Source organism: Equus caballus, chromosome 24 (assembly GCF_041296265.1).
Source record: "Equus caballus isolate H_3958 breed thoroughbred chromosome 24, TB-T2T, whole genome shotgun sequence".
NCBI lineage: Eukaryota > Metazoa > Chordata > Mammalia > Perissodactyla > Equidae > Equus > Equus caballus.
The window spans coordinates 34,322,669-34,348,018 of NC_091707.1; the positions used below are offsets into that span (position 1 = coordinate 34,322,669).

Below are 25,350 nucleotides of genomic sequence, written 5' to 3' on the forward strand. Positions count from 1 at the left end.
GTGGGTCCAGGCTGTTCCCCACGGGTGGCTCCCGCCCCTGGGAAGCTGCTGTGTGCAAATGTCTCTGTTATCAGACCACAACAGACAGGTCCTCCGGTGGCACGTGAATGTGTATCCAGTTGCACCTTGTTTACCTAAACAGCTCATCAGAGTGATGCGGCACGGCCCCTGACTGCTTTCCACTAAAACTCTGCTCTGGCTTCCTCGTCTGTCCCAGCTCCTCTCCAGCTTCTGCTGGAGAAAAGGTTGAAAGGTGGCTGCAGAGCCCACTGAAGAATTGACTTAGCTGCCCTAGGGAGTTACAGGGTGAGAATCCAGAGTCTGGGGTTTCTACAGGATGCTAAAGACTCAGCAGTGAAACCTCAAAAGAAAAATGACACCCAAAAAGGCAGAGAGAAAAGGGACTTTATTGCCTTCTTAGCGAATGAACACAGGTTTGAGCACATTGAAGTGTTTTGTTTGCTTGTGAAGGATGAAGTCTGTCGATTGCAGGAGAGAAGAGAGGATGCGTCCCATCCTAATGGGGCTTCTGGGTAGAGTGTGAGGACCATCTTAACCGTTTGCTAACTTGGTTGTGAATTGGTTAGGAGGCAAATTCGAATTCCTTCATAGTCCCCTGCTGATGTGTAGACTTGGGAAATAAGATGTTTAGGGAGACTCAACATATGGATCTTGTGAGAAAGGATAAGAAGCTATGAGCCCTATCAAAGGACTCTTAGACCAGCTAGAGTGCTTGGAATGGCCCTAGGTAACCATCAAAATTGAGTCCTCAAGCTAATTGCTTAGTGTGCTCACCATGTGCTGATCAGGCACAAGACCGGACTCCAGATCTCTCCCTTCATGACTCAAGTACTTTCAAGTCATTGTTACTGGCACTGGACTTCTCTTGGTAATAAACCAGACAGATCATACGATCCTCCTTTCAACAGCAGTGTCCCTCCTTACCTTTCCCCAAAACAAGCGTGTATTTTTGAAGACGGACAGAATGGTTCAAGTTTCTGTAGTGCCTGTAAATGACATGTGGAATGGGGAGGCTGGACTGCAGACCCCTCCCGTATTTATATCTGCTGATTAAGATAAGAATAGAGCTCTAACATAAAAAGAACGTTTGGAATCACAGCGTGTTCTGTTTTCTTTGAGATACTTCAGGAAACACTTCTCGTTGCCTTGGTTCATTAGGATGGCCAACATTTTAGTGATGTCATATGAGGTTGGATAAAAAGGAAAGTTTATTCTAGGGCTGGAAAGATTATTTCCCTCTTCCTTATTTAAGCCTCGAGTAAGGACCAATGATGTCAGGTATAAATGCACTGCTTCCCAAAATGTAGTTTTTAGGCAGGCTGGACACTACCCCCAGTCCTAAAGACGTCTCTAGAGCTGCAGCCTGAAATTACACATTTTCAGTAAACATTTGGATGAATCTCATGGCCCTGAAATTTGAGAATGACTTCTCTAAATGGATAGACTCTGAAATTTGGGTAGCAGTGGCCACGGGCGAGGAGCTAGGCCTGCTGCATCCCCTCTCGAATGCCTCTGCCTCCCTGGGATAAGATGGAACCCAACTGCCCAGCCTGCGTTTAGGGCGGGGACATAGCCCCTGAAGTGCACTGGAAGTAAATGGGTGCCACATGGGCTAAAGCCAGAGAGAAGCCCTTTGAGTTTGGCTTGGTAACCAAACTCAGGAATTCAGTGTGGGAGAACTCCAGAAGGAGCAAGGTACACACATGCCTACACACACATACACAGAGGGACGAACATATTGTACACATCCTTCACCCTGAAGATTTTAGCTTCAAATAGACTTTTTTTACCAGGGGCAAAGTGATTTCAGTAGAGGAACATATTTGTTTGTTTGTTTTTTGAGGAAGATTGGCCCTGAGCTAACATCCGTGCCCATCTTCCTCTATTTTATATGTGGAACGCTACCGCTTGATAAGCGGTGCGTAGGTCCACGCCCGGGATCCGAACCTGTGAACCCTGGGCCATGAAGCGGAATGTGTGAACTTAACCGCTGCACCACCGGGCTGGCCCCAAGGAACATGCTTTTCAGGAGCTTCTAGATGGTTCCTCACTCATTGCAGACAGTTGCTTCAGGTGGACGTTGATACCACAATAGAATTCTGTATTGCTCTGGGATCTATGACCTCAAAAGAGAACTACAGGATTGTCCTTTTCTTGTTCTCTCACATTGCCGAATTCCTGACAAGAGGCCCACTGTCTGAAAAGGGGTCCCTGGCGAGCACTTTTAGGCTCAACTTGATAACAGTATCAGCCTTATATTCCCAGGCCATTTTCCGCAGACAGTTTCTCTAATTCTCAACTGATTTGGAGGATGAGATGAGATTTTCAAAAATAATGATGTTGGTAATTTATAGTGAATGTACACACCAACACATTTCCATATGCAAGAGTTCACACCGTGACCCTGCCCACAGTTAAATTCGTATACTTTCTACAAATCTGAGCCACTGCCTCTGTGTGTCTGAGAATAATATACTCTGAGAAAGGAAGGGAATACAAACACCAGTGCAGCCTTCTAAGCTGGCAGAAGGCAGCGCAGTGTGCACTGTCCCAGGTGTTCACACTAAGCAATGTATTCGATGTTCGAGATTCTCCACCCCAGGTTCCAGTTACCTCTGGTTGGTAGATGTCGACGTGGAGTTATGAAAAGAGTAATTAAGGGTATTTATCCAGTCAGACTTACACCTTAGAATAAGGCTTTTACTGTTCTAGAAACAATCTTCCAGAAGATGAAATGATCCAAGATTCCCCAAAAATATTTATTTATACAAAGATTTTGAGAGTAATATCTGTATTTGTCTTTATACCTCAGTCTATGCATCTGGGGCCAAGTCATTGTGTGGCACATGTCGACTTCCCCGCGTGCCTCACATGTTTAGCACCTGCTTCCAGGAACACTAGATGAGCACAGGGTCTTGGGGAGCGAGGGCAGAACCCACATGGCCCCAAGGCTGCACAGACCCAAGATCCAGACACGTGCACCCTGACCTGGAAGGTGTCTAGCCAGATGTCCAAGGGGAGGAAGAAGGCGAGAGGAGGCCCCCAGAGGGCAGACAGGAGAGGGTTAATTCCCACCTTCTGCTTCTGAGTTCAGCATATCCACAGGGCCCAGTATAGGTGACGGCCCTGGAACTACATTACCTGGATTTTCTCCCTGTAATGACCCTTGATGCTGATTGATGTCAAGGGGAAAATTTGCAAAAAGAACAGATTTGTCCTGAATCCCAGGGAGTGTGAGATACAATTCTGGGACTTTGTCTTGGTAACCTGTCTGAAGAAAAATGCTTGCCTTGTATAACGTAGTCCAGATTCCCTAGAGCAGATGAGGGGCAGCGATGAGCAAAGCTGACCTCAGCTCAGCAGTGTCTTCCAGTCTGGCCCTGTCCTGGCCATTCTCTGCCCTTCGTCCTCCCTAGGATATCCCAAATCCCACTGCTGCACGACGTGTCGACTTGTCATCCCTCTTCCTCTGTCCCCACCACCTCTGTCTATGTCACAGAAGATCTGTGTGTTCTAAAGAGTTCGGCCTTCCCCTAACCAAACCCACACTTTCTTTACCACAGTGATTCTCAGAGCCAGCAAGAAAGAGAAATGTTCCAGGAGGTTCCGGAACCTCCATCTCAGCCATGTGCCTGGAGCTGAAGGTTGTGGCTCCAGGCCTCTAGGTGAGGTCTGTTGCTTTTGTGTTTCCCGAGGAGCAGGCAGGCAGGCAGTGGCACTTCTCTCTCCTCTCTCAACGTCACAGGCGGGGCCTCAGCTACACTTACAGGACTTCACCACCATGTTAGAGAGCTGTTCCACCTTGGGGGTCCTCCCGACATAGTACAGGATGGTCAGGGGCTCCAAGTCCTGGGGCACACAGCAAGGTGAGGCAGATGCTTCGGGATTCAGGGTGTTGTACAGTCCCAGCACCTGGGGAGGGAAGCATCACTTAGAGGTTGGAAAGCCACACTTTTTCCAGGGGCTGCTCCAGAGACTGAGCACGTAGTAAACTGGCCATCGATGCTATTTCAGAGGGATTGGTGGAGGGCAGTTTGGGTGGACTAGTTGCTGTCCATCCAGAAAGGGAGAATGTAGAACACCCGCCACCTGCTTGAGCCTTATCAGTTTAGGCATGTAACAGTTATTGGGTGACTTTAAATTGATGAGGAAATTCTCTTTGCTCTGAAGAAAACACTCTTACATTGGTCTTCCTAGCTGTAACTGGTCACTTGGCGAGAAACATACTCACTAAACATTGCCTTGAGCCGTTTAGTAAATGCCAGAGGATGGGGGCCCAGACAGGATGTGGTAATAATGAGCTATAAGGAAACCTGCTTCACCAATTAACCCCCTATTTTTGATTCCCCCTGAGGGAAAGAACAAGCTAGTTTCAGAGTCATGGACTTCCCTCTCACTCCCTGTCTCTCCCCATCGTTTCATATTAGCTGCTTCTGTGTTTTTTACATTGTCTTTCAAAATAACTCTTGTACATCCAAGAGGCTGGAATTACCAGAGTTCTGTAACTGATGGCAGCCTTTCTGCCCCCACTTCCTTGCTAGCCATGTGCATCTCTGACATACAGGGTAGCCTGTGACCGCTAATTAACTCCCATGGTACCAAAAGCTTTAGACAGAACAAATAAAAAGTCTGGTTGAAACTATGGAAGAAATTTTAAAGGGCAGAATGTGATCAAGTAGAGTTGGGCCAGGGTGCCAAGATCAGACCCTTCACCAAAGGGATCCTACTCACCCCAGGTCATTATTCGCTCATGCAACATTCAGTCCTTCAAGCAATCTTTTAAACAAGCGGCCTGGCCAGCCAGCCCCAGTGCCCCGTGTGGCATGAGCCCTGCTCCATACCGTGCTGTGGGTTGTGTCCGCACTGCGGAGGTACGGGCAAGGGCCTGAGCAGAAGTTGGCATAGTAGCCCTTAGGCTCATGGACCCATTTCCAGCCCAGATCCTGTCGAAAGTCAATGTAGAGAGGGCGCACACAGCAGTTCTCCTCCAAGTTGCTAAAACAAAAAATATTTATAGAAAATCAACCTAAAAGGAAACCACCAAGATAACAGACTTCAGAAATGGCCCTCATGTTTGCACTTGAGGAGTCCTTCCTGGCCATCCTAAGAGTGGCTCTAATCAATGGACTCCCAGGTTCAAGTGCACTGAGCTGTATAAACCATACAGGCAGTTTCCTGTGCTGAAGACCAGATCCCAAGGACATAACTGCATATACAGATGATGCATGAAGAGAAAAAAGGCAAAAGTGGCCCTGCCCCTTTTACATCACAAATCAAAACAGACTTAACATGCTCTACATAAAACCACTGAAAGTTACTAGCCAACCCAGCTTTGTTGAGGTTGGTTTTATTGTTACCTCCCTAATGTGCACCCAACCGGAAATGAACTTGAAGCTCATGCAGCTTGGATAGTACAGTAGATGACTGCTTAGACCAAATCTAGAGGCCGAGTCAAAACGAGGCATATCCTTCTATTAGACTCCTGATTCTTAGATCACCCCAGCTGTGACCATCAGGCCACTTCAATTCTGTTGTCTGCAGAAATCCATTTGGGCAGGCCCCTTGCCAAGTGGGCATCCAGCCTGTGGTTCAAAATCTGCTGAGACCTAGAACTTGCTACTTCCAAAGGCAGCTACTGGCCAAAATCTGGCTTCTTGTAGGTTCCAAGGGTGAACCATGGCAGACACTCTTGGTTATCTACTCAATAGCCATTCCTACCCCTCTTCTCCCTTACCATCTCCCATTACAGTCTAGAACACCAGATGCTTGTTTTCCTGGCTTCCCTTGCAGCTAGGGGTGGTCATGTAACCCAACGATGACCAATCAGACATAAGGAGAAGTATGCAGGGGGTGAGGGAAAATTCTGGCAAAGATAGTTGATCCTTTATAAAAGTCACAGATGGAAGAAGAAAGCTGCTGGTTCTGCCACTTCCCTGTTCTTCTTGTCTTGAGCATGAACAGGATGCCTGGAGCTCTAGCAGTCACTGTGACCATAAGCAAGAAGATGAAAAGCCACCATACTAATCATGGCAGACTGGAGAGAGGGAAAGCCTGTGTCCTCGATGGCATAATTACACAGCCAGACCAGCCCTGAGCCTGCTGCTATAGGCTTCTTATAAACAAGAACTCTCCTGGAGTTTAAGCCACTGTTACTTGCAGCCAAGAGCATTCATTCCTAACTGATTAAGAGCCACATAGAACAAGTCTGTGTGCCAGCCTTCAGATGGAGGCAACTGTACTGCCTCTCCTATACATTCTGTTCCCAAGCTCAGCATCTCTAGTTCATTCAGTTGTTCCCCATAAGACATGGTTTTAGATCTAAAGATTTCCCAGTTCATTCTCCCCAGCTCTGGTCAGGCATCCTCCTCTCCAGGCAAATGGACCCATTCATGTACCTTCCTTTACCAGAAGGGCTTCCTCCTCCTGTATCCCTACATTCCCAAACCTCACTCATCCTCGAAGGCTCAGCTCAAATTCCACACCCTTCTGAAGGCTTTCCTGCATCTACAGATGGGCTCCTTGCTCCAAATTCTTAAAGCGCTCTATCCTTCAGACCGTCTCATGGATGTGGTCATTTTCTACCTTTTATAATTGTTGTGTATGCTTTATCATGCCCCTCCCTTATAAATGAGAAGCTAAATAATAGAAGAGACTCTGTCTTTTTTCTCTCTTTACAGTGGCTACCCAACTATTTCTGAATTAGTTCACTAATTTCTCTAGCTCAAATTCCCCCTTGCAAATGGAGACTGCCCTATGTTCTCTCATCAGTAGCATCCTTGGACCCTTCACAGGGTCCTGAGCACTTCTCTAATGGAAGTTCCGGCATTAATCTCCCCACCAGGCAACATACCCTACAAATACTTTAAAACATGGAAACCATGGAGAGGTTTCAGCCAAGCCTCTCCAATCCAAACCATTTTAGCAACACTCTCCTCCTCATTTACTTCATCCAGGCCCTTACAGAGCTGGGCTGCAGAAAAACAGTGGGGCTCCCAGAAAAGCAAAGTTCTAAGTCTTTATTCCTGGAGATGTTTGTGAAAGCATCAGGGCCGCTCAGCTGAGCACAACTTAGGCCTGGGGTGTGACCCATGACAGGCACACAGTAAATGTTGTCTCAGGAGTTCACGGACACTGAGTGGGCCCAGGCTCACCGGAAGCAGTAATTGGTGTCCAGGGCCCGCTTCTTCCTCTGACCCCCCTGGCCCGGGTTGTCCAGCCGATGTGGGGGAATCATCATGAGGATTAGATGAGGGTTGTGGTGGTCCTTCTGCTTCTTGAGGCGCCCCAAGTCTCCACGGCCATGATCATCTTCACTGTCCACACCTGCAGAAGGGAAGGAAGGTGACAATCTGCTGTCTAAGGAAGGCAGCCTGCGGGCTGCTTTCTCATCCTATCCTGTCCCATCAGTGCTCAGGAGGAGGGGTGGTGCCATCTGCGAGGAAGGCGGGGGAGGCGGGGCAGCTTCAGGCTAATGTCCACCTGCAGGAAGGGGAAGACTGGGTGGAGGGACTGGTATCAAAGGAACCCGCAGGACGCCCCTGGTGGGGTCCCCTCTTGACTCCTGTGCGTACATCTTCCGGAGGACAGAGAACCCTTCCTGAGATGCTTCCTGGGGATCGTCAGGGATCCATGAAGCATCCGTGTCACTAGGTGGCCACCTAACACATACCTCCGGTTGTCAGTTTAGATTCTGAGACTTCGAATCCCAGGGTGTGAGTTTCCTCTTATACTCTGACTTGGTCAAGATAGCACAGAAGTCCCACTTAGAATCAGAAGTGTCACAATTTAAGAGAGTTTGAACGGGAGCCAGAGGAACAGGAATGAATAATTGTTAACACTGACACTGCATTTATAGTTTCAAAAGTTTGTTCACTATAAAACTCAGACGAGATACTCAAGTGTATGAGAAACAGCTTAGCAAACAAATTCTGGAAAGAAAACTTGCTATTTCATCTGAAAAGGAAAAGACTAAAGATTGAATTAGAAAGAGTCTCAACTAAAAGGAGATCTGTTTGGAGACAGACAGACAGCTGTTGTCTGTCTCCACCAAGGACAGGAACGTAAGGAGTTTAATTTGCATAGTGACTGGAGGGCCATGGACCTCAGGAAGGGACACCAGGACTGTGAGGTAAATGGGAGGCCTGGATCTCAAATCTCCTTTTCTGAAAATCTTAATGAACAAACTAACTGTTCACTGAAATGGGATGATTTCGTCCTAACCTGGCCTTTAGGTAAGGACTTCGAAGGTCTTCTGAGCTCTGAGGTTCTGTGATTAAGATGTGAGATCCTTGGCTTTTAAAGAAAATAGGGTCTGAAATAGAGCCCTCGAAGGATAAGAGACTGCCCAGGGCCGGGAGCCAAGAAAGGCCTGCACCTTTTTCCAGACAAGACTCTGACCTCAGGCTTCGACTTGGTTGATTTGATGACCAACCACCTGGCCTCAGGTGTGCCTTAATTGTCCAAAATGGGACTAGGAAAGGAACAGAGAACTTCCCCGAAATCCAGAGATTGTCTGGGCTGAGCACCTTAGACAAATGTTGGAAAACCGGAAATGACTCTCAACTATTTTGCCATCTCAACACGAATATCCTAGCCCTGAAGCAATCATTCAAACCCCAGTGACTCCTGGGCAAGGAGCAGGTGGCCTGGGCAACATCTGAAGGCTCAGAAGTCAGGGGACTCATATTCATGGCCACAGAATCCACTTCTTTCAGGGACGGGGAAGACAACTATTGTTGGTTGAGCATTTGTGGCCCTGTGTCTTACATTTGTTATCTCATGTAATTTGCATGACAACCTTGTGAAAGGTACTCCCAGACCCATTTTACTACTGAGCTCAGAGAGAGAGGCTTGCCTACATTATTTCATGGCTCTTACCAGCATAACTCTGTCTTCCAAATGCTAATATATTCCCTATATCTATAAACTGAAAGTCACACTCACCGATTTGGGGGCAAAGCAGAGTACTCAAGTACAAACTAGATGGCTATCTCTGTGAGGGAGCTTGGTTCCTCTTCTTGGGGTCTGGTAGGGGTCTCCCGTTCTCTCCTGCCTCATTAACGCCCCCTACCTACCCTACCACACACATCCATCTTCTTACCTTTGAATTTGATTTCCATCACCTCGTGAATGTTTTCCAGGATATCTCCATTGGGCTGAAAGGTGTGACATGGACAATGGATGCTGATTTCCAGACCTAAGTTGGACTCTGCAAAATAAGGCACAGAGTTGGTGAGAAAGCACTTTGATGATGGAGAAGCGTACCTGCCACCCATGCATGGGAGGGCCAGGCCTCTGCTGCCATGGGCAATCACAGGGCTGCCTTATGTTGAGGGTCCGAGGAGACAGCATGTGCTGCTGAAGCTAGAGCAGACCTGCATGCTCATGTTGCCACGTTCCATGTACTCCTGTTATATTATGAACAACCAAATGGGGCATGATGAAGGAGAATTTTAATAGTCATGTACTTACCAAAGTCATCTAGATACCAAAGGATGGTATGGGGAAGAAGTTACCAGCCTACCACGGGGCAAAAGAATGAGGATAGACGAAGGAAGGAAAAAAACAGTCGTGCCACCTAGGTGCTTGTTGGGAGAGGAGATATTCAAGCCAACCTGCTGAGGAAGGATGATGAGAAGAGGCGGTGGTCTCCCGGGGGGAGACCCGGGAGAGGCAAAACTGAAGAACTTTGAGGCAGAGAAGCAGTCATTCACAGGCCACAACCCAAAGGGCCACAAGACGGGAGGAAGGTGGCTCAGTCTAAGCCACAGGATTAAAACTCAGGAAGAGATGTGAGATCAGGTCACCTGCAAACACGCAGCAGACTCGGTCCCGGTGGGAGATGCCAGCATTTCCACCGGGGATCTGATTGTAGACAGAGAGCGAGTGGCAGACTCCAGAGGAGAGACAATGAAAATCACGGTCACACTCGGCCATACGTTCCGTGAGGAACAGGACATAGGAGCTGAAAGCTACGTGGTGGTTTCTTCTTTGGGAATCCTCGTTCACCTCAGTGGGGAAGTTGGGAAGGTGGTGGCTACCTGAGGGAGAACGAACAGCTCAGGAAGACAGTTGTGAAATGAGAGAACAGGCCGGAGGAGATAGCAGGGGGCTGTGGACAAGGGTCCAGAGGACACGAGCTCAGAGAGAGCAGCCTGAGGAAGCCTACAGGAGCCAGGCTTTGGTGACGACACTCTGGTGCAACAAGGCCAGCTCTGGCCCTTTCTCCTATTAGTTGTGGGATGAGGTGTTTTGGAAACTAAAATTGGGGAAGCAAGAAAATCAGTAAAAAGGGTTGAGTAAAGTGGAAGGAGAAAAGTAAGAATAAGACGGGAAAAATTTGAGGCCAGCCCCGTAGCATAGTGGTTAAGTTCAGTGTATTCTGCTTCAGCAGCCTGGGTTTCCAGGTTTGGATCCCAGGAACAGACCTGTACCACTCATCAGCCATGCTGTGGTGGCCACCCACATATAAAGTGGAGGAAGACTGGCACAGATGTTAGCTCAGGGCTAATCTTCTTCAGCAAAAAAAAGGAGGTGGGATTTGAATTGAATTCAGTATTTTATGCAGGGAAACCAGGTAAGGTCTCATATCATGTCAATTCTGGTGGGTAAGACTCAACTGGGGAAGCTCTGTTGATCCTGGGGCAGCAGTGAGCTGTGGTCAGGTGTAGGAAAGGTCACAGGGGATGGACCTCTCTGGGGCCAAGGTCAGCATGTCAGGTTGCTGATTGATTTACTTCTCCCTGAGGCCACTCCTCATTCTGTGTGAGCATCCAGCCTTGGGGCCAAGCTGCAGTCTTCCTGAAATCTAGTGTCATCAGGGAAAAACCCAGAGTCCAGGCCAGCTCAGCATCCTTCTCATGGGCAAATTCACCCAAGCCCAGAGATTCCAGTCACCATTAGGCAGACCTGGACGTCCCAGTCCTATTGGTTAAAAACCAACTCTATCCCTTCTTCCATAAACTCCGGAGCCCAGCCTCTTTGTTCTACCCCAAGTCAGGGAGTCTCTGGGACACACTGATACCTGCTGAGCTTGAAGATCTCTGTTCTAGAAGGTTAGCTCGGGTGGGGAGCAAAGGGGCCAATACAACAAGGAAGCTGAGCCCCAGCCAGAGAACAAGAAGTGAACAGAGAGGGAGGGAGGGAGGCATAAGAAGGGTCTTCTTCCTGGTTTAAGGCAGCTAGAAGAAGGAGCTGGAGTCACTCAAATGGGCTACATAAAACAGTACACTTCCTAGGAGTCAGAGGGTTGAAGGGGGGCCAGCGGAGACCCGGAGTGGACAAGCTCTAGGACTCTGTGAGTTGCAAAGTCAAGGTGCAGACAGATGTGCTGGGGAGAGTTGGGGCTGGAGTATAGGTGGTAAGTGTGAGATGATGGCCTGGCTTACCCAACAGGCTTTGTCTAGGTGGAAGGCTCAGAGAATGATGACAATAATCACCAACATTTGTTGAGTATTACTGCATGTCAAGCTCTGCTCTATGACTTCACATGCATTAACTCATTTAATCTCCAGAATAATCCCACAAAGTCAGAACTATTATTACCCCATTATATAGATGAGACCACTGAGGCTTAGGGAAATTAAATGGCTTGCCCACGGTACCCAACCAGTAAGTGGTAGAACAAGGATGCAAACACAGGCAGCCTGATGTCAGAGCCACATTCCTAATTGTTAGAAACAAATGGGAACAAAGGCCCAACAGAGACCACCAAGGAAGACGCCCACATATTCGCTGAGATGCAAAAAGCTTGTGTTTTCCCAGAGTACCCCCTGTCCTGAGCCATGCGGCTGGGCATGCACTCTGCCCAGCTAGGGGAGGCCTGGCCCTGCACACAGAGAAGCCACAGACTGTGTGGAGCAACAGCACAAGCGTTTGAGGGCCTGGGCCTCCAACCCTGGATGGGGCTCCAGCCAGCTCTGGACCCAGAAGGCAGCCTGGGAACCTGGTGGACAGTAGGCTCTCAGATGTTTGCTGAATGAATCCAAGACCATATGTATGACTCAGTTTCCTCATCAGTCCCCACCACCAAGCGTTCCATTTGGAGTCCATGTGCTGCCTCGTCTGGGGCCACGACCTCTGAAGAGACTGTTGAGCTCCACATAAGCCAAGATCTGGGTGTGATCCCCCGCACGAGGGGCGGCGCAGCTGTCTGAGTGGGAACTGAAGGTTCTAATAAGAACTAACCTCAGAGTTGGCAGCGGTGGGGATGGTGGGTGGGGGACCCATAGGTTTTATTACGAAATTATCTTTTTGATGTCTCAAGGATGGAAATCATTCTCGATGCAAACTTCTCATTGAGTGCTGCAGCTGTGAAAATAAGAACTCCTTCAAGTGCCCAGGGCTTCAAAGACATCCAGGTGGAGCTGATCAAAATCAGACAGGGAAGCTAAGAGATTAATTTCCCCGGCCTCTTCTTTCTGTGGCCATGGCGGGCTCTAGGCGGAGGGCTGTCTGAGTCAGAATTCCCAGCAGTGCTGCTGTCAGCAGATCCACGTGGTCTGTCCTAGGCTTTTGCCTTCGTGCTCAGTCGGAGAGAGAGGATGGAATTCCTGGGCACCCTTGGAGCTGGGGAAGACCTCCAGCCCATGAGCTGCCAGCTCAGTCTACAGGCAAGGCCTCTTCGATGGGGACCTGCAAACTCGGATGCCTACACGGCCCAGGCAGGTTATGCAAATGAGCAAAGCGAGCCAGCAAGTCATCCTGAATAGGGACTGCCAGCCTCATTCTTGGGGAACACTGGGGAATGGTGGGGCCTGTGGGGACATGAAAAACGCATGTCCCACCTCAAGAGGTGGCCACTACATATCTCTAGTGGATCAGTACCAGAAATCTTCCAATTTTTCAAGAAGAGCTAGAAGCGCAGGTTTTATGTGAAATCTCCTGATTGTAAAAACAGAAACAAAAATTGTTGACCACTAGTTAATTTAAAACAATATGTAGTCCACACAGTTTGTGATCTCTGCCTTAGAGCTTTAAGTTCTAGTTTCCTAAAACATCAAGGACAAGAAAGGACCCACCTGCCCCAGGGACTCTGGACATCAGTGTGTGGACGGACTGTGGCTCTAGGGCAGCTGATGACAGTAGAAAACTCTTTGCAAGAAGGAGAGAAGGAAGACATGGGACGGCCACAGGTACCCCAGCCACTGAGCTCAGACCAGGCAGCACCACCAAGTCAAAGAGGGGAGAAACAGTAGAGCGTGGTATCCTGAGACACCGTGACTGTCAGTCAGGAGACTCCAGTTCTAGTTCAGGCTGGGTGACCTTGGTCAAGTCGCTCAACTTCTCTGGGCCTCAGTTTCCTTATCTGACCCAATAAAAGCTTTCTCTTGTATAACAGGCTGAAAGCCATGAAGTTCTCCCAAATACAAGAGGTCCTTAAGACAGCTCTGGGAAGCATGACTGGGAGGCACCGTTACCTTGTTTTCCAGGTGAGGAAACAGAGCGGGTGGGTGAGACATTTAGGATGGGTGATGTTTGGTATGCCTGTTGCACAGCTCTACTTGGATGACTACCAAGCCTTTCACACTATATTGGCCAAAACAGAGCTTGCCCCCAAACCTGCTCTTCTCCCAGTCTCCTCTATTTCAGTAAGTGTTCCCACCTGGCTGTTGAGTCCGAACTCCTAGAAGTCATCCTAGACTCCTCTTGTGTCCTCACACCCCATACCTAATCAGCCTACTGATTGGCTCTACTGCCAAAACAGAACAAATCCACACCGTCTCCATGCCCACTGCCACTGCCCCAGCGAAGACCCCATGCTCTCACCTCAGCTCCTGCCCCCAACTGCTGTTCTCGCTTCTTCCCTCGACCTCATGGCAACCAGAGGGGTGTTTTAAAGATGTAAACCAAATCACCTCCCCCCACATCCCCAGGCCTGATTATAACATTCCCAGGACTTCTCATCACACTTGGAATTTTCCAAGTCCTAAAACCTGATCAGGGCCTTAGAGGTCCTAAGTCATATGGCCCCAGTGACCTCTCTGAGCCCCCCGCTCACTCCACTCCAGCCACACCAGTCTGTTTGCTGTTACTGGAACAAAGCAAGCTTGTTCCCACCTGAGGGCCTGGGCCCCACTCTTTCCTTTGCTTTGAACATCGTTTATCCTGACCTCCACGGGCTGGCTGCTTCTCATCACTCAGATCTCGATTCAAACTCCTTCTTCACAGAGACCCTCCCTGAGCATGTAATGCTGGACCCCAGCCACTCCTTATCACACTGCCCTCTTTCTGCTCTTCATGTACTTACATTATCTGAAATTCCTCTTCGTCAATATGTTTACTTGTTTATTAGGTGTCTCTCCCATCAGAACAAAAGCCCCCTGAGATCTAGAGCCACACGTGTCTTGTTCACTGCTGCATCCCCAAGGCCCAGCTCAGAGCGAGCATTTAATAAGCATTAGATGAGCGAATGGATGAAGGACACATGGAGTCAGCGGCAGAGCTCGGCTCTGAACCCAGATCCGTGGCTCCTCTAGTTCTGTCCTCTTCCCTCTGTTTTATGAAAGACCAAGGGACCTGAGGTTCCTTCCATAAGGCTCAACCTAAGAGTCGACCTACCTCTTCGCAAGAGCCATTCACGCACAGTGTCAGTGACATCAAAAGACAGCCACTCAGCGGTGCCCCGCGTGGGCAGGTTCTTGCCACCGATATAGCGTTGTTTGGCGATATGCTCATCCGGCCGGAGTATCTACACAGGGCAGAGAAAGGAGTAAGTGCTCAAGGGCAGGACGGAGGACTGCAGGAGACATCACAACGCACGAGGGCAGGGGAGGGAAGCAACAGGAAACCAGAAGTTCCTGAATGCTCCTTCAAGCACCCCAACTCTTTCAACCCTCTTAATGACGGACACAGATACAGAAAGTGAGGCCCAGAGAAGGCAGGATTCACACCCAGGTCTGCTGAACTCTGCGCCGCGTGGAGGTCTGATAGGGCAAGGGGGCTGGCTTTCCCATCTGTGAGGTTTCTGTTCTGGAAGGGAGTTCACCTGGAAGAGCTCGATCCTCTGCTCGTTGCGCTTGGAGCTGGGGTTGGGCACCCGCAAGACCCGGAATTCTGCTCGGAACAGGTTGGTTCCATTTTTCTCCACTGAGGACACGTTGAAGCGGAAAACCTTGGAGGTGATTCCTTTGGGGCAGACGGCCAGCTCATCTAGGAGATAAAGCAGCGGGGAGAGGGGCAACATGAGTGGGACCCACAGGAGCACAGTGCTGCCAACAGACACCTGCCAAGTGGCCAAGGTCCCAACTGTGACCTTCCTAGAGGCTGGAGGCCTCAGATCTAAAGGTGGGAGAGGAGGAAGATCCTTGGTGGCCCTGGAATCACAAACAGGCCTGAGTGAGGAGCAGGGAGACCTCGGAGCCCCAGGACATGGCACTAGGACTGGCCGGTCAAATGTAATCACCCCTCCTCCCATTGCCTTGACATCCCAACCCTGGCAGGCTCTGCAGCCTGCTTTTCCTACTCTTTTAGAAAATATACACTCTCAAAAGATAGCAGCAACTGCCCCTAGTAGTTTAATCGTCTCATACAAGTCGATTCATTTCATGTGTTTGTTCATTTGGGCATTCATTCATTCATTCATTTATTGACTGTGTGCTGAGCAAATTCTATGTGCCAAGGATAGTGCTCACGGGGAAGCAAAAATGAATAGACACGGCCCTGCCTTCAAAGAGATTAATACCAAGGGGAGGTTATTAATACCTAAACCCAAATAACAGGACCAGAGGGAAAGTTTGGCAGGCCTTTGGAGAAGCCCAGGAGTTTCTGCAAAGAGAAGGAGCAAGACAGCAGAGAGCACTTCACGGCAGAGGTGATATTTGAACTGGGTCCTGCAGGAGGAAAGAGTTTGAGGATGGAGAGGAAAGAAATTTTACAAAGAAGGACTGCTGGAAGCAAAGGCAGGGAGGGGAGGAAATGCAAGTAAGAGGGACCCCAGGCAGCCAGGCTAGAGCCCGAGACGAGGTCAGGACAGCAGACTGGTAACCACCTGTGGGAAGCTGAAATGTTAGGCTGAGGGGTTGGATTTTAGGCCATTAACAATAGGGAGCCATGGAAAGTGTTAGAGCAGTGCAGTGACATTATCAACACCGTGTTTTAGACCTAACGAGACAGCCCTGGTATGGCAAAGAGCCCATACCTCGAGCCTGGCAGACACACAGATGTTTCTTCAGACCGAGCTGGTCCGTCACTATTGGCTCCTTTCTCTCGAAGGGTTTCTTTCCTTGACAGCACACGCTGTGCCAGCCTCGGTCACCCTGCTGGCCTCTTCGTCCTTGTCCACAAGACAGAAGGCAGCAAATGCTTTCCCACCCCTCAGAGTCAGAGAAAGGGAAGCGAAAGATCCTGTCTTTGCTCCTGTACACTCTACAACCTCAAGGTCTGAGCAGCATTAACACCCAGAGAAAAACTTTCTACACAAATGGTAACAATAGCCAGAAGTTGAAATTCAAGCTCATAGACCCAGATTCCACACATAATGGACATGGCTGGAATGAGCTCATAATCACCCCGAGGGGTGGTTTGGGAAGTCATGGACAAGGCGGGAAGGATCAGAGGCCTGGAACAAGCAAATGTGCTACTGATCTTTAGGAAAGGGGGAGTGAGTGTTTCTGGAAATTGCCATCTGGTGGGCCTGACACTGGTTCTTAGAAAATTAATGGAACAGATGTTAGGAAAACAAATGTGTGAATGCCAGCTAATGAAGCCCTGATTAATAATTGGCTTTGAAAGGACAAGTACTGCCAACTATTCCCTAAGCCATTTCAGATAGAACCAGAAAGAGGAATCGTGACGGCAATTTAGTTTTTAAGTTTGCAAGTTTGTAACCTTCTGGACATGGATAAGCTACTTGGACTGGCAACCCTCTGAAGTACTGACATACTTGGTTTTTGAAGGAGCTGTCATCAATATGGCTTCAGTTCCAATAGTACCTCCAGTAACTGCTGACAGAGGGGATCAACAGTATGTCAGCACAATGCATGCATTGCTGTGAAAGGAAAAAGCGGATGGAAAATGCCACGTGCCAGCGAGGAGGGCCGGAGGAGTCAAAAGAGTGGCAAGCCAGGAGATGGGGGGCGCGATGAGCTAAGAGGGCCCTCAGACACCCTAGTGACCACTCTTCCTTGGTTTTTCCAGCCCATCAGTCAGACATCTGTTCCCTGTGATGGACTCCTCTTGGTGGGCATTTCAAGGATATTTCAAGAAGGAGGTGGGAAGGGTCATTTTTATCATTGAGATCTACAGATTTCTAATAGACTTAGAAGGAACTTTAGGCATCGTCTAGTGAAATCCTCTTCGGATGAAGAAACTGATGTTCAGAGGGATCCTGGCTAAGGTCACACAAATGGACACTAACAAGCAAAGCTCAGACACAATTGTTAGCGATTAAAAAACAATTGCCTAGGAGAGAAAAGAAAATGTAAATATAACCTTCTTAGCAATTAAAAACATTGAAGAATAATGATGTTTTAAAAAATTTGTGGATGGGGGCTGGCCCCGTGGCCGAGTGATTAAGTTCACACGCTCCGCTTCGGCGGCCCAGGGTTTCGCTGGTTCGGATCCTGGGCGCGGACATGGCACCACTCATTAGGCCACGCTAAGGCGGCATCCCACATGCCAAAACTAGAAGGACCCACAACTAAAGGATACAACTATGTACTGGAGGGATCTGGGGAGAAACAGCAGAAAAAAAATTTGTGGATGAGTCAGAGCATAAATTTTAAAAATGCAGTAACATCACCTTCCATTTCATAGAGCTTTTATTAACTCATCTGACTCTGACAATCCTTGAGGAGAATGAGAATAAAATTCACTATTTAACAAACGAGAAAGGTGAGTGTCAGGAAAGTTAAATGATTTTCCCAGGGTCACTCAGCTAGTAGGTGGCAGAGGTGAGATTTGAACCCAGGTCTTCTGATGTCATCCATTGAAGTGGAGACTCTGGACGTTGGAGGGCCCTGAGAGATCATCTAGGGGAGGGATGGTTTCACCAGCAAAATGTGGCAGGATTCCACGAAATGAGCCTAGAGTACCAACCTACGCCTCAGACAGGAGCCAACTCCCAGGCAGTTTTGTGGTTAAGCCATGCTTCTGCAGAACACTAGTATTATCGAGAGCTGGACTAGGGGGTCCACCTTTACAAATTAAATTATGACCAACTTTTTCCATTGCACAAGAAATATATATATCGACGGAGGCCATTTTCTCTTTTTTGCTATAGGGAAAGAAAAATAAGCAAAGAATATTCAAGTAGAGTATTCATGGAAAAACCTGGAAATCGCTGACCATGTTTAGACCACCGCCTTTTAAAATGTTTTGAGACACCTGGGTTCCGACATGTGCCTTTGCTTGCATGCATCATTTCCGCTGGTAACATGACTGCTGGTTCCAAGGATGGGACCACATGTATCAGCGTGGCAGTCCTTCTTTGTCCTGGCCGTACATTAGCATCACCTGGAGAGCCTTAACGACAGATCACGCCAGACTCGCCAGAGACTCTGACTCCATCGGAATGGGCGTGTCCAGAGCTCTTTTCTTTTCTGTTTTTTAGGCTCTCCAGATGATTCTGATGTGCAGCCAGGGTTGAGAACCCCAGTTTAGAGTGCTCTGCAAAGGGTACCATGGCTTCCACATGTTCTGGAAGTTTGAGAAACCACAGCTTTAATGACTTAAACTTTAAGTGGGTTAACCTTTCAATGCTTGAGACATGTCGTTTAGCCAATGCATCATTTTTTAAAATTTTGAATTAGAAGCCCATAAACATTTTAAGCCCATGTTAAAAGTTGGGAAATTTCACACAAAGATCCAGATTTTCTGCTCTTCTGGGAAACGGTAAGATCTAGTCAAGCTGGGCCCACATGGTTAAATGCAAAACTCAGTGAGAGCTGAGCAGTAGATGCCTCTCTCATGGGGATGGGCGCACTTCCAGGTCACCCCCACCAGCCACCCCTACACACCCTCTTCTCCCCATGACCCTGAGGCCAAGTGTCCTGTGCAGTTTGTCACGGTGTGTATGTTGTGGCTTTTCTTCTAGATCATTTGCATTAGCTGCTTGGCCTCTGTGGGCAGTTGCGTTTGCAGACCCTCTGAGGAAAGGTTTTGCCCCAGTTCACTGAGTCTTAAGCTTCAGGGAGTTTAAGAATCAATAGAGAGCTTGTTGAAAATACAGATGCCCCAGGACCCCCTCCCCCCTAAGATTCTGATACTGTGGGGTGGGGGGCCTGGGAATCCACATTTCTCTAGCCTCTGGACCCCCTTGGAGAAACACTGACTAGTGTGCAGAGGGCACTGGCACTTAGAACAAACGAGTTCTTTCAATATGAAACGTCTTTTAATTTTCAGGAGGAATAAAATCTAAATGTAGCATCCAGAAAAGAAAGGCTGAAATCTCAAGCGTTCTCTTTGCTCAGGAACTATGGGGTTTGCTGGCTGTCTTAGCGCTGCTCTGGGATGAAAACAAGAGTCTGCCGCCAGACACAGATAATTACAAGCCAGGAGTTAAAATGACACCTACACCGGTGATATCTTGATGACAAGGATGACAGCGGAACTGAAAAAGCTGTGTCCTTCCCCACCACGTGGGTCAGAGAAAGCCTCTACTTACTCCCCATAGCAAAATCCTAGAGAATTAGAAAAGGGATTGCAGAGTCTGGCCTTCACCCCCTAGCAGAGGCTGCGTTGAATCAGCCCAGATGGACACATCAAATTGTTCCAGCTCAAAGAGTTTAGAGACTCTCTCTAACTTACAGAGGAGGAAACTGAGGCTCAGAGAGGCGACGTGCCCAATTCCACACGGTATAGTTGCTCAACCTGCTTGAGACTCTTCAGCAGATAAAGAAAACCCTTTTGTTGAATTTGGGAGAATGTTTGTGGCAGTACAAATCTCCCGGCCAAAAAAAATAGGCAGAGCTAAGGAAGCACACACCCAGTCATCCCTGTGCGATCCGCCACCGGGGCTGCTGAGATGACAGCTCCCATCTCTTCCTGCTTGGTCCATCGTGGGATTTGTTCACGTTGTAAACCAAAGTTCTATTAGAGCCTAAAGGTTAAACGTGGGACTTAAAATCCATATTTTACACATATGCATTAGTGCCTAACAGCACGCATTCTGCAGGCAGAATGTCCAGGTTAGAGTCCCTGCTCTTTTTGGGCCAATGACTTAAGTGATGCATGTTTCAGCATCCTCCGTATTTTAATAGGGAAATCAAGGTACCTATCTGACAGGGCAGAGCCAGAGGATGGGCTCTGTCCTCTTTGCTCTCGCCTTGGTGCCCTTTCTCCTGAGCCACTGGAAATTATTCCTTCCTGCACTCTGCTCGCCGGGCACCCCGTCTTCCTGCCCCAGCTCCTGCTGTCATTTCCCTCCCAGTGCCTGTACACTAGGCGAGGCAAAGGGCTGGGGGTGATGAAATGTAGAAGAGAACACAATCTCGTCACCTCCCCGGCAAAGGCTCTGCACCCAGACCCTGCCAGTGCCCCACCACAGATCCCCTACCAGCCCCTGTGCACCCTCATGATCTCCAGACAGGCTTCCCTCACCCCGAGCCTCTGTGACGGCACTCTGCTCCCGCTCAGCATCTGCTGGGCATTTGCATCTGCCCACTGCCTTCTTTATAATTAGTGTGCCTGTGCGTCTGCCTCTCCGGGGCTGGCTCAGCACCTGACCAGCTGCAGGGTGGGCCCAGGCTGTGTCTGCTCAGCCTCTGTGTCACCTTCAGCAGCTGCAGAGAGTCTGGGCTTGCTTCCTGTTGGCACCTGCGAACCTCACTGGCATTACCTGTGTCCCACTGCGCCCTGGCCCCTCCACGATATCCGGCGTAGCATCCTGCTCACTGTGGCGGGTTTGTTCCCCACCTGACCACGGCTCCCTGGCCCCAAGGCCACCCCCACCGGCTACAGTCTGAAGGTCCTGGCGCTGCAGCCTGGAGCTGCCCAGCATCTGTGCAGGCCTGCCCTGGCGTTTCCCAAGGCTATCCACCATTTCTGATCCAAGTGTCTGCACAAAATTGATGTCCACTGGCACCTGCGTGCCCTTCCCTCTATCTGGCTCATTCATTCTCAGTTCAGGATTCCAAGCGGGGTGGGCCCTGGTGACTCAGAATCCCTCCTCCCCAGGACTCCTCCTCCTGACCCGGATCATTAAGGTCTGAGTCCTTCCCTCTCACCCTGGACTCTCCTCAGACCTCTCCTGCAGGCCTCAGCTTTCTACCCTCCTCCGACATTTGGAGCTGCTATCTCCTGCCTCCATGGGTGCCCAGGGGGTTGGGGGTTCAGCCATCCAGCTGCTGGTGCCTCTGGGAACTGTAGGGCCCTGGCAGACCCTGAATCAGCCCCACCCAGAGGAGCCCCTAGGCAGGGAGCACTAACTGCCTCATCCTCCGCCTCCACTCCACATGGTAGCCACATCCTAAGGCTGGGCACTCCAAGCGGCCACAGGAAACGGGAGTGGAAACCCCTCGCCAGTAACCACAGGCTCCTGGGCCTGGTGTGGGTCAGCTCCCAGCGGGGCCTTTGGCACCTTCAGCCACCCATCAGCCACCCACTCCTCTTCCTTCTCTCTAGCCAGGTTCCTTTCAACCTCTGCAGTCCCCCTGCTGCTGGCCACCCTCACCCTGCCTGCTCTGTCCCACCCTCCCGCCCCCCTCCCAGCACTGCCCACCTCCCAGGTGAGCAGAGGCTGAGGTAGTCAGGGTGGCGAGGACACCTGCTGGTCGGAACAGCAAACAGCGCTGCGCCCAGAGTCTCTGGCCCACGAGTGGCTCACATTCCTCCTTCCTGGGCTGTCAGTTTCTCAACATCTGCCAAATCTCTCTCTCTTGTATTGAGGTTTTTTAAATCCCCGTTCAGTAAACACACATGACTTCCACACGTGTACAAACACACAGACAGCTCACCCAGAAGCCTCCCAGGGTCTCGGCACAGACAGGAGCCTCTCGGGAGGACGCACTTCCAGACACACGTCCCCTCTGTACCCACAGCCATCCCTCCCACCCACTCTTCCCATGACACGCAGACACAAAAGGGCCTGCAGCAATCATCTGCACATCCAGAGCCATGGCCCTACTTTCCCCGTGTCCACAGGCCTGGAAGACACCCATTTTGAGCACACGAATCTGTCTACCGTACAGAGCAAGACCACACATCGTCCTAAAGCACGTGCAGACGTGAACATAGGTACGTACCCTTCTCCCCCCCACACACACCTCACGTGGGTCACGTGTGTGGCGTAGACTGAAGGGCCTAGACAGCAAGAAGCTGGGCTTCAAAAAGCTTGACAGACATTAATTTGGGGCAAGTATACCCTTCTTCCCAAGAACTGGAAAAATGGAACTGGAGACGTGTCACGATGAGTTGTGAAAAGCAAGGAGAAGACAGAGGTCTCCACACTCCTGGAACGGAAGGGCTTGACAGAGAGCAGCCCTGCCCTGTAAGGGCACCTCTGTGCCTACAGTTACCTATCTGTGCATGTGCCAGCTCACGCACACAGGTTAACGGGACAGCACACTGTAATTCCCAATTAAACTCAAAGATGTGATGAGTTCAGCAAGCCACTCAACTCGAAGGCTCCTGGCCTCCCAGAAGCACCCGGCTCTTCCCAGAATGGCTCTGTCTCCCTTCCCACCCACCTACCCAGCCCCAACCGCGCATCACACCTACTGCGCCTTGGTGCCGATGCACCGGGGGCACCCTGGCGTGTGGCCACCGCTAGGCCCCCCTCTGTGGAGCTCCCTACTCCAGTTCAGACCCTCCAGAGCAGACAGCCCATAGAGAATGTGGACTCACTGTGCTCCGCCAGGCCCTGGATCATGTCGAACTTATGGATTTCTTTGGCATAGTACTCCGACTCCGTGTTTTCCTGAGTGCAGCCGTCCTCCCTCTCCCCGTGCATCTCCTCCAGCAGCTCCCGGGTGCTGTTGTAAAGGGCCAGGACCTGGTAGGGGACGTGGGTCATCACCGATGGCTCGGGGGGACTGGTGAGCCTGAGTTTGCTCAAGATCTGTCCCCTAATGGCTTCCACCCTCTTCTTCTTGATGTGGCCGAAGTCCAAGGTGGTGCAAGTGGACAGAGAGAGGCTGACCGTGGCAAAGTTCAGCAAGGCCAGGACCACCAGAGCCCTTTGCAAGTGCATCTTCATGCGCGAGCCGGGGAGAGAGGCCAGGGGGGCTGCGAGGCCTGGCGAGGAGGAGACCCCAGCAGACGTGCAGAAAGAGGGAGGAAAACCAGGCGGCCTCCCTAGATCCCGAAGACTGAGGCTTGGCAAGAAGGTGCATGAACTCACTGCACTGCGAGAGCTTCAGGACTTCCAGGAAGCGCTGGCAACCCTGAGCACGAAGAAGCCGGCTGTGTGCCTTGCAGCTCTGGGTTTCTTCTCCATGTGTCTAAACAGGTTCTGCTGGGCTCTGGCTCCCAGCAGGCCAGGTGGAGGGCAAGCAGAGGGCTGGGAGGGGAGGCAAGGCAGCTGGGAGTGGGAAGGGAGCTGGAGTTTTTCCTTAGGTAAAAATAAATAGAGCGGATATCTGATATTGCCAAACGCCGCTTGGCGATGGGGAGAAAGTGAGTATTTTAAAGAAGGAGCAGAGGGACCATGGCTGGGGCCCCAAATCAAAATCCTTGCCTTGCCCCGAAGGAGAATAAGAAAAGAGAATGGAAAAGAAAAGAAAAAAAAAATGTTAAAAAAAAAAAAAAGTCAGATCACCAGTGAGTAGGTGGGGAGAGGCAGGGCTGGGAGGCTGCTGGCCCAGCTAAAGGTGGGGGCAGCGCAGGACACACTTGTCTCTCTGGCACACCATTCATGCTTTCTCTTTTGTTTACACTTCCTCGGGGGCTTTCTAAATGACTTTGTTCACGCTGCCTCTCGTCTTCATTGGCTGGGAAGGGGGCTTATGTGCAATTGGAAGGCCGGGAGGACAGGCCCTTGGAGAGCAGCCCCAATAATCCACTTGGACGCCCAGGGTCACCAGCACCTCGGCTTGTCTTCTCCCTCGGCCATTGCTTCTGTTCCCTGCTTCTCTTTAAAAAATAAAAAGGAAAAGAAAAATCAAGTAGAAGCCAGCCAGTTCAGTGCAGCCTGCTCCGGAAAGCTGTTGCTCCTCTCTCAGGCTCCTTCCCCTATTTCTAGCCTCTCCTGCTCCTTCCCTCGGACTTGGCTTTCTGCTTCCCTCCCTTTCTGCCCCTGCTGCTCCTCTCTCCCTCTCCCTCTCTCTCTCTCTCTCTCTCTCTCTCTCTCTCTCTCTCCCGCACACACACATGCACACACACTGCTTTCTCTATTTCTCTCTGCTGAAATTTTATACCTCCCTCCCATGACGTCTCTGGCCGGGGTGGGGGAGGGAGGGACCAGCGCACGCAGCCTCGTTTGCTGCACGATTTTAATGTTTTAAACAGGCACAGGAAAAGCCGAGCCCATTTGAAAAATACTTTGCGAGTCCTCTCGTTCGACGTGGTAACTGAACTTTTTTTCCCCTCTTGGAGTCACTCCTGCTACACGTTGACTGTTTTTCTGGAAAGTTACTCCCGGTGAATCCCCTCCCTCCTTCTCCCCCAACTCCTTCGCGCTCTCGCCAGCTGTCAGTCGGTCCTCTCCTCGGCCTGTCTCTCGCTCCCTCCCTGGCCCCCAGTCCCGGGCCGCCCCCGGGCCAGGCGGGACACTGGGCAGGGTCAGGGGAGCTCGCGGGGCCTGGGCAGGGGCGGCCGTGCCCACCCTCCGCGGGGGTGACGCCCGGCCTGGGAGCGGGGTTGGAGGTGGGTTCAGCTCCGCGGCGATCCTGGCCCCGATTCTTCATTGACAAGATTGGAGTCGGGTGGCTTGCTGAAGCTTGGAGATGCTCCAGGGACTTGGAAAAAAATGGTGGCGTTTTTTTCCGGCAGATCGAGGGTGCCCTCTGGCGAGGCGAGGCCGCCAGTGAACGAGGCCCGGCGGGTCAGAGCAGGGAAAACGAAGGGCTGGGGGTGGGGGCGAAGGGGCTGCGAGAGAGGGCGAGGGGAACAGGACCGAGGGGCCCGGGGAGCGGCCTCCCCCGCGGCCCCACGTGCGTACAAGTGCACCTCTGCTTCCCCCAGCCCCGCTGCAGCCGCTCTCTCAGAAATGTCCACCAGATGTTCGCAGCCTCCCTCCCCGCCCAGGGTTCCGCAGGGAGCTGCGCCAGCGAGCGCAAAGTCAGCAGTTGGCCCGAGCCCATTTCCCAGATGGGTGAGGGGAAGTTTTCTCCGCTTTCGTTCTTCTCAGCCTAAGCCTCTAGGTATTTTCCCAGAGGCTTAGGGAGGGCAAGGCGCATTGCTCCCCACCCCCGCGCCCCCCAACACAGGACTTGCCTGTGAACTGATCACTTT

The 25,350-nt window shown here is 50.5% G+C and overlaps 1 protein-coding gene across 1 annotated transcript; it reads right to left on the reverse strand.

Moving 5' to 3' along the window:
* Positions 1-388: 388 nt before the first annotated feature.
* On the reverse strand, positions 389-25,124 carry TGFB3 (transforming growth factor beta 3). The gene is made up of 7 exons (XM_001492687.7): positions 22,804-25,124; positions 15,008-15,171; positions 14,581-14,710; positions 9,122-9,229; positions 7,173-7,344; positions 4,863-5,016; positions 389-3,933 (listed from the first exon to the last, which is right to left on the reverse strand). The coding sequence occupies exons 1-7, from the start codon at positions 23,153-23,155 to the stop codon at positions 3,775-3,777; spliced, it is 1,239 nt and encodes a 412-aa protein (XP_001492737.1). The 5' UTR covers positions 23,156-25,124; the 3' UTR covers positions 389-3,774.
* Positions 25,125-25,350: the final 226 nt, after the last annotated feature.